The 10,000-nt window shown below is 52.1% G+C and overlaps 1 protein-coding gene across 1 annotated transcript in view; it reads left to right on the top strand.

Moving 5' to 3' along the window:
* LOC137358365 (plexin A3-like) overlaps positions 1 to 7,466 on the top strand; it is a 126,589-nt gene extending 119,123 nt beyond the window's left edge. The window contains exons 10-12 of the mRNA XM_068024307.1: positions 2,879 to 3,022; positions 4,873 to 5,107; positions 7,285 to 7,466. Of these exons, the coding sequence (XP_067880408.1) occupies positions 2,879 to 3,022; positions 4,873 to 5,107; positions 7,285 to 7,466 (561 nt within the window). The remainder of the gene's footprint in view (positions 1 to 2,878; positions 3,023 to 4,872; positions 5,108 to 7,284) is intronic.
* Positions 7,467 to 10,000: the final 2,534 nt, after the last annotated feature.

Below are 10,000 nucleotides of genomic sequence, written 5' to 3'. Positions count from 1 at the left end.
ACCCCCGTACTGTACCTGTCCTGGGAGTGTTTGATGGGGGACAGTGTAGAGGGAGCTTTACTCTGTATCTAACCCCCGTACTGTACCTGTCCTGGGGAGTGTTTGATGGGGACAGTGTAGAGGGAGCTTTACTCTGTATCTAACCCCCGTACTGTACCTGTCCTGGGAGTGTTTAATGGGGACAGTGTAGAGGGAGCTTTACTCTGTATCTAACCCCCGTACTGTACCTGTCCTGGGAGTGTTTGATGGGGGACAGTGTAGAGGGAGCTTTACTCTGTATCTAACCCCCGTACTGTACCTGTCCTGGGGAGTGTTTGATGGGGACAGTGTAGAGGGAGCTTTACTCTGTATCTAACCCCCGTACTGTACCTGTCCTGGGAGTGTTTAATGGGGACAGTGTAGAGGGAGCTTTACTCTGTATCTAACCCCCGTACTGTACCTGTCCTGGGGAGTGTTTGATGGGGACAGTGTAGAGGGAGCTTTACTCTGTATCTAACCCCCGTACTGTACCTGTCCTGGGAGTGTTTGATGGGGGACAGTGTAGAGGGAGCTTTACTCTGTATCTAACCCCCGTACTGTACCTGTCCTGGGGAGTGTTTGATGGGGACAGTGTAGAGGGAGCTTTACTCTGTATCTAACCCCCGTACTGTACCTGTCCTGGGAGTGTTTGATGGGGACAGTGTAGAGGGAGCTTTACTCTGTATCTAACCCCCGTACTGTACCTGTCCTGGGGAGTGTTTGATGGGGGACAGTGTAGAGGGAGCTTTACTCTGTATCTAACCCCCGTGCTGTACCTGTCCTGGGAGTGTTTGATGGGGACAGTGTAGAGGGAGCTTTACTCTGTATCTAACCCCCGTACTGTACCTGTCCTGGGAGTGTTTGATGGGGACAGTGTAGAGGGAGCTTTACTCTGTATCTAACCCCCGTACTGTACCTGTCCTGGGGAGTGTTTGATGGGGACAGTGTAGAGGGAGCTTTACTCTGTATCTAACCCCCGTACTGTACCTGTCCTGGGGAGTGTTTGATGGGGGACAGTGTAGAGGGAGCTTTACTCTGTATCTAAACCCCGTGCTGTACCTGTCCTGGGAGTGTTTGATGGGGACAGTGTAGAGGGAGCTTTACTCTGTATCTAACCCCCGTACTGTACCTGTCCTGGGAGAGTTTGATGGGGACAGTGTAGAGGGAGCTTTACTCTGTATCTAACCCCCGTGCTGTACCTGTCCTGGGAGTGTTTGATGGGGACAGTGTAGAGGGAGCTTTACTCAGTATCTAACCCCCGTGCTGTACCTGTCCTGGGAGTGTTTGATGGGGACAGTGTAGAGGGAGCTTTACTCTGTATCTAACCCCCGTACTGTACCTGTCCTGGGGAGTGTTTGATGGGGACAGTGTAGAGGGAGCTTTACTCTGTATCTAACCCCCGTGCTGTACCTGTCCTGGGAGTGTTTGATGGGGACAGTGTAGAGGGAGCTTTACTCTGTATCTAACCCCCGTACTGTACCTGTCCTGGGAGAGTTTGATGGGGACAGTGTAGAGGGAGCTTTACTCTGTATCTAACCCCCGTGCTGTACCTGTCCTGGGAGTGTTTGATGGGGACAGTGTAGAGGGAGCTTTACTCAGTATCTAACCCCCGTGCTGTACCTGTCCTGGGAGTGTTTGATGGGGACAGTGTAGAGGGAGCTTTACTCTGTATCTAACCCCCGTACTGTACCTGTCCTGGGAGTGTTTGATGGGGGACAGTGTAGAGGGAACTTTACTCTGTATCTAACCCCCGTGCTGTACCTGTCCTGGGAGTGTTTGATGGGGGACAGTGTAGAGGGAGCTTTACTCTGTATCTAACCCCCGTACTGTACCTGTCCTGGGGAGTGTTTGATGGGGACAGTGTAGAGGGAGCTTTACTCTGTATCTAACCCCCGTACTGTACCTGTCCTGGGAGTGTTTGATGGGGGACAGTGTAGAGGGAGCTTTACTCTGTATCTAACCCCCGTACTGTACCTGTCCTGGGAGTGTTTGATGGGGGACAGTGTAGAGGGAGCTTTACTCTGTATCTAACCCCCGTACTGTACCTGTCCTGGGGAGTGTTTGATGGGGACAGTGTAGAGGGAGCTTTACTCTGTATCTAACCCCCGTACTGTACCTGTCCTGGGAGTGTTTGATGGGGGACAGTGTAGAGGGAGCTTTACTCTGTATCTAACCCCCGTGCTGTACCTGTCCTGGGAGTGTTTGATGGGGGACAGTGTAGAGGGAGCTTTACTCTGTATCTAACCCCGTACTGTACCTGTCCTGGGAGTGTTTGATGGGGGACAGTGTAGAAGGAGCTTTACTCTGTATCTAACCCCCGTACTGTACCTGTCCTGGGAGTGTTTGATGGGGGACAGTGTAGAGGGAGCTTTACTCTGTATCTAACCCCGTACTGTACCTGTCCTGGGAGTGTTTGATGGGGACAGTGTAGAGGGAGCTTTACTCTGTATCTAACCCCGTACTGTACCTGTCCTGGGAGTGTTTGATGGGGGACAGTGTAGAGGGAGCTTTACTCTGTATCTAACCCCGTACTGTACCTGTCCTGGGAGTGTTTGATGGGGACAGTGTAGAGGGAGCTTTACTCTGTATCTAACCCCCGTACTGTACCTGTCCTGGGAGTGTTTGATGGGGACAGTGTAGAGGGAGCTTTACTCTGTATCTAACCCCTGATTTTTCTTTCTCTCTCTTCACGCCTTTCTCTCTCCTCCTCTCTCTATCACTCCCTTCCCTTTCCTCCTTTAATCGCTCCTCCTGTCTCCGTCTCTCTCCGTTGCACTGCAGTGAACTGTTCGATCCGTATCCCTTCCTAACATTCCAGCATTTGTTTTTTGCTCTCTCTCCCGTCTTTTCTCCCTCACAGGGTCGGAATCTGATCCCGGCCGGATCTGGGAATGCCAGGCTGAACTACACGGTTCTGATCGGTGAGGAAGCTTGCCTGCTCACCGTCTCCGAGGGCCAACTCCTCTGTGACTCGCCCAATCTGACTGGACAGCATCGCGTAACGGTAAGAGAGCGGGCCACCATCATTGGTTCAATAATAGAGGGCGTGTCGTGCAGGGAGGAGGTTATTGACGGAGTTGTGCTGAGCTCTGTACTAAAGGGTGAGAGGTAACCTGGCAATAGGCCCACAGAGCAAGAGGGGCTGAATGGCCTCCTGCTGTTCCTGTGTAACAGGCTCGAGGAGGGGCTGAATGGCCTCCTCCTGTTCCTGTGTAACAGGCTCGAGGAGGGGCTGAATGGCCTCCTCCTGTTCCTGTGTAACAGGCTCGAGGAGGGGCTGAATGGCCTCCTGCTGTTCCTGTGTAACAGGCTCGAGGAGGGGCTGAATGGCCTTCTGCTGTTCCTGTGTAACAGGCTCGAGGAGGGGCTGAATGGCCTTCTGCTGTTCCTGTGTAACAGGCTCGAGGGGCTGAATGGCCTCCTGCTGTTCCTGTGTAACAGGCTCGAGGAGGGGCTGAATGGCCTCCTCCTGTTCCTGTGTAACAGGCTCGAGGGGCTGAATGGCCTCCTCCTGTTCCTGTGTAACAGGCTTGAGGAGGGGCTGAATGGCCTCCTCCTGTTCCTGTGTAACAGGCTCGAGGGGCTGAATGGCCTCCTGCTGTTCCTGTGTAACAGGCTTGAGGAGGGGCTGAATGGCCTCCTCCTGTTCCTGTGTAACAGGCTCGAGGGGCTGAATGGCCTCCTGCTGTTCCTGTGTAACAGGCTTGAGGAGGGGCTGAATGGCCTCCTCCTGTTCCTGTGTAACAGGCTCGAGAGGGGCTGAATGGCCTCCTGCTGTTCCTGTGTAACAGGCTTGAGGAGGGGCTGAATGGCCTCCTCCTGTTCCTGTGTAACAGGCTCGTTGAGGGGCTGAATGGCCTCCTCCTGTTCCTGTGTGCACTCTCCCTCTCCCTCTTTTCCCTCTGCCTTGCTCTCTGAGTTTGTCGTCTACTCAATGTCCCTTTTTCTCTTTTACCTTCACCTACTATCCCTCTCTGTGTATCCATTTATCCCCCTCCCTGTCTCTGTTTCTCTTCCCCCCCCCCCCCACCCCCTCTCTCTCTTACTCTGGCTCGCTCCCTCTCTCTGTCTCGTTCGCTCCCTCTCTGTCTGTCTCTCTGTCTTTCCCTGTCTCACTGTTACTCACCCTCTCTTTCTCGCTCTGCCTCTCTCTCTCTCTTACTTTGTCTCACTTCCTCTCTCTCGCTCTGCCTCTCTCTCTCTTACTTTGTTTCACTCCCTCTCTCTGTCTCGTTCGCTCTCTTTCTTACTCTGTCTCACTGTTTCTCTCCCTCTCTCTTTCTCATTCTGCCTCTCTCTCTCTCTTACTCTGTCTCACTCCCTCTCTCTGTCTCACTCCCTCTCTCTGTCTCACTCCCTCTCTCTGTCTCGTTCTCTCTCTCTTTCTCTCTCTCTGTCTTTAACTGTCTCACTGTTTCTCTCCCTCTCTATTTCTCATTCTGCTTCTCTCTCTCGCTCTTACTCTGTCTCACTCCCTCTCTCTTTCTCACTCCCTCTCTCTGTCTCGTTCTCTGTCTCTTTCTCTCTCTCTGTCTTTCCCTTTCTCACTGTTTCTCTCCCTCTCTCTCTTTATCCCTCCCCCCGCACCTTCCTCCATGTCGTCATTCTCCAGCTTTCTTGAGTCAGTTTGCTGTCAGACAGCGGTTCTTGCTCTGAATTGGCCTTTTCAATCACAGCAGGTGGGAGGGAAGAGAGCTTTGCACTACGAGAGAACGGGAGCTGATGACAAGGGGGGGCTGGAGGTGGCAGCATTGGCCAGTCCTTTTGAAGATGTGATAATTGGAGCCACTTGGAGCTGAGTCTCCCTGGGGCCTCGTTAACCTTCCTCTCTCTCTCTCTCTCTCTCTCTCTCAGATCAAGGTTGGAGGGCTGGAATACTCTCCTGGAACGTTACACATCTACTCGGAGAGTGCACTGAGCTTTCCTGCCATTGTGGGGATCACGATCGGAGGCGGTCTGCTGCTGTTCGCAATCATCATGGTCCTCATCGCCTACAAACGCAAGACGCGGGACGCAGACCGCACACTGAAGAGGCTGCAGCTCCAGATGGACAACCTGGAGTCCAGGGTGGCCCTGGAGTGCAAGGAAGGTGCAGGAACGAGGGGAACTGGAGAGAGGGGAAGAATGTAGGAGAGTGCGAGCAAGAGATAGAGTGGGATTGATAGATTCATTCATTCATAATCCAGTAGCTTTCAGCACCTCAGGACGTCTCAAAGTGCCTCACAGCAGATGAGGGACCATTGAAGATGTGTGCATGCTGTTGTAATGTAGGAATCACCACAGCCAATTACCGCACAGCAAGACTCCACAAACAGCTCTGAGCAAACAGCTCTGAGATAAATGACTCACATCATTGGCAGTGATGTTGGGGGAGGGATAAATATCATCCCCAGGACGCGGGACAAAGTAGCCCCCCCGCCCCCAGTGGTGGCCTGAGTGGTCAGACGGGGGCCTCGGGTTTAATGCCTCATTCTGAAAGACAGTCCCTCCGACGGCGCGGCGTTCCCTCAGTACTGAACCTCCGACAGTGCAGCACTCCCTCAGTACTGACCCTCCGACAGTGCGGCGTTCCCTCAGTACTGACCCTCCGACAGTGCGGCGTTCCCTCAGTACTGAACCTCCGACAGTGCGGCGCTCCCTCAGTACTGACCCTCCGACGGCGCGGCGTTCCCTCAGTACTGACCCTCCGACAGTGCGGCGTTCCCTCAGTACTGACCCTCCGACAGTGCGGCGTTCCCTCAGTACTGACCCTCCGGCAGTGCAGCACTCCCTCAGTAATGCCCCTCCGACAGTGCGGCGCTCCCTCAGTACTGACCCTCCGACAGTGCGGCGCTCCCTCAGTACTGACCCTCCGACAGTGCAGCACTCCCTCAGTACTGACCCTCCGACAGCGCGGCGTTCCCTCAGTACTGACCCTCCGACAGTGCGGCTCTCCCTCAGTACTGACCCTCCGACAGTGCGGCACTCCCTCAGTACTGACCCTCCGACAGCGCGGCGTTCCCTCAGTACTGACCCTCCGACAGTGCGGCGTTCCCTCAGTACTGACCCTCCGACAGTGCAGCACTCCCTCAGTACTGACCCTCCGACAGCGCGGCGTTCCCTCAGTACTGACCCTCCGACAGTGCGGCGTTCCCTCAGTACTGACCCTCCGACAGTGCGGCACTCCCTCAGTACTGACCCTCTGACAGTGTGGCACTCCCTCAGTACTGACCCTCCGACAGTGCGGCGTTCCCTCAGTACTGACCCTCCGACAGTGCGGCGTTCCCTCAGTACTGACCCTCCGACAGTGCGGTGTTCCCTCAGTACTGACCCTCCGACAGTGCGGCCCTCCCTCGGTACTGACCCTCCGACAGTGCGGTGTTCCCTCAGTACTGACCCTCCGACAGTGCGGTGCTGCCTCAGTACTGACCCTCCGACAGTGCGGTTCTGCCTCAGTACTGACCCTCCGACAGTGCAGCACTCCCTCAGTACTGACCCTCCAATCCCATGTCTTTAATGAGAGGCACTCAGTTTCCCCAATGTGTAGTGTCCAGTATGGTGCAGAGGACAACAGATCTGGAATTCTCCATTCCGCCCCTCCCTGTCACTTTATTGTGTGGGTGGGGAAGGGGCTGTGGAAAGTTCTACACTGGGCAATGGGCAACCAGGGCTCCCACTCCTGATCACTGAGTTCGACTGGAATGTCGGAGCAGGTTGAGATTGGGTTCGACTGATTCCAGGGATAAAAGTTAATGTGGAGAGACTGGGAGAAGCTGGGATTGTTCTCCTTAGAGCAGAGATGGTTAAGAGGAGATTTAATCGGGGCGTTTAAAATCAGGAAGGGTTTTGATGGAGTAAATCAGGAGAAACTGTTTCCAGTGGCAGGAGGGTCGGTAACCAGAGGGACACAGATTGAAGATAATCGGGAGAAGAACCAGTGGGGGGAGAGGAGGAGAATGTTTTTTGACGCAGTGAGTTGTTGTGATCTGGAACGCGCTGCCTGAAAGGGCGGTGGAAGCAGATTCAATAGTAACTTTCAAAAGGGGGAAAAATTTACAGAATGTGGGGAAAGAGCAGGGGGGAGTGTGGGATTAATTGGATAGAAATTTCAAAGTGTTGGCAAAGGCATGATGGGCCGAATAGCCTCACCCTGTGCTGTATGAGTCTATGACTGTGACACTCCTCCTCGGTGACCAACACTGTGAGGAGGGTTGTTGTGAGGGTGGTTTTTTGAGAAAAGCCTTGTTTGTAAATTCTCTAAATTAACTCAGGGATTTTCTGTTTCAGCTTTCGCTGAGCTGCAGACGGACATCCATGAACTGACCAATGAACTGGACGCTGTTGGAATCCCCTTCCTGGAGTACAGGACCTACACCACCCGAGTGCTGTTCCCCGGCATTGAGGACCATCCAGTACTGAAAGAGCTCGATGTAAGGAGCACTCCTCAGAATGCAGAGTGCCAACACTGATCAGTGCTAGAGGGGAGGGAGGGGAGGGAGTGGAGGGAGAGGGAGAGGGGAATGGAGGGGGAGGGGAGCGGTCGCAGGGATATTCAGTGTCCTGTTTGGGAGAGGGGGAGGGAGCGAGACCCTTTGACCATCCGGCTGTACATTGCTGCCAAGGAAAAGGAGACGTGAGGCACAGTAATCGTCAGCGTGCAAAAATGGGGAAACGTAAGCTGAACTCAGTAATGCAGTCAGACACACAGACAGACAGTCAGACGCGCAGACAGTCAGTCAGACGCACAGACAGACAGTCAGACGCACAGACAGACAGTCAGACGCACAGACAGACAGTCAGACGCGCAGACAGACAGTCAGACGCGCAGACAGACAGTCAGACGCGCAGACAGACAGTCAGACGCGCAGACAGACAGTCAGACGCGCAGACAGTCAGACACACAGACAGTCAGACACACAGTCAGACAGTCAGACACACAGTCACAGTCAGACACACACACAGACAGTCAGACACACACTCAGACAGTCAGACACACACTCAGACAGTCAGACACACACACAGACAGTCAGACACACAGACAGTCAGACACACACACAGTCAGACACACACTCAGACAGTCAGACACACACTCAGACAGTCAGACACACACACAGACAGTCAGACACACACAGACAGTCAGACACACACACAGACAGTCAGACACACACAGACAGTCAGACACACACACACACACAGTCAGACACACAGTCAGACACACAGACAGACAGTCAGACACACAGACACAGTCAAACACGCAGACACATATGCAGACAAAGAGAGAGAGAGACACAAACATACACACTGTCACACATACACACTCAAACACACGCACACAAACACACGCACTCTCTCACACACACACGCGCATGCACACACACACACTCAAACACACATATACACACGCACAGACGCAGGCACACACACATACAGACACACAGACACACGCACACACACATACAGACACACAGACACACGCACAGGCACACACTTAAACACATGCACACACGCACACACTCAAACACACGTGCACACACACACTCGAAAACAAACACATGCACACACATACACACATACACACAGACAAACAGACACAGACATACACACAGCCACACTCAAGCACACAGACACACACTCACCACCACAGCTCACCACCACTTTCTCAAGAGCAATTAGGGATGGTCAATAAACGCTGGCCTGGCCAGCAACACCCACATCCCATGAATGAATTTAAAAAAAAACTCAAACACACACACTCAGACACCAACATACACTCAGACACCAACATACACACACGCAAACACCAACATACACACACGCAAACACCAACATACACACACACAAACATACACACACGCAAACACCAACATACACACACGCAAACACCAACATACACACACGCAAACACCAACATACACACACTCAAACACCAACATACACACACTCAAACACCAACATACACACACTCAAACACAAACATACACACACTCAAACACCAACATACACACACTCAAACACAAACATACACTCACTCAAACACAAACATACACTCACTCAAACACAAACATACACTCACTCAAACACCAACATACACACACGCAAACACCAACATACACACACGCAAACACCAACATACACACACTCAAACACCAACATACACACACTCAAACACCAACATACACACACTCAAACACAAACATACACACACTCAAACACAAACATACACACACTCAAACACCAACATACACACACTCAAACACAAACATACACACACGCAAACACCAACATACACACACACAAACACAAACATACACACACGCAAACACCAACATACACACACTCAAACACAAACATACACACACGCAAACACCAACATACACACACACAAACACCAACATACACACACACAAACACCAACATACACACACTCAAACACCAACATACACACACTCAAACACAAACATACACACACTCAAACACCAACATACACACACTCAAACACAAACATACACGCACTCAAACACCAACATACACGCACTCAAACACCAACATACACACACTCAAACACACACACACTCACTCAAACACACACACACTCACTCAAACACACACAGACACACACACACACACTGAAACACACACAGATGCAATGTTAAACACTCACCAGTTGTGGCTGAGTGTTTGCATGGACATTAACACAGCAGTAACACCGACATTAACAGTGTAAACATTTAAAAAAGAAACTTTAACAATTATTCTTTCATGTGTGCCATTTACAGTTTCTTCCTATCACAGACACAGCCAAGGCTATTAAAGTTTGAAGTCTCCCGGGAATTTTATAAACCCCCTGTTGGAGCAGGTTTCCAAACCGGCATTCGTTTCAATCCGGGTGCCCCACTCACAGAGCTCACTGGAATTGTGGGATGGGATAGGGATCAGATCCGAATGCATTGAATCTTCATGTCACAATGTTACTTTTGACATCTTCTTGGCTGCAACTTGCCCT

The sequence above is a fragment of the Heterodontus francisci genome, chromosome 49, assembly GCF_036365525.1.
Source record: "Heterodontus francisci isolate sHetFra1 chromosome 49, sHetFra1.hap1, whole genome shotgun sequence".
Lineage (NCBI taxonomy): Eukaryota > Metazoa > Chordata > Chondrichthyes > Heterodontiformes > Heterodontidae > Heterodontus > Heterodontus francisci.
The sequence above is the reverse complement of the archived record's forward strand: the minus strand, read 5'-3'. Positions and strand labels throughout refer to the sequence as shown.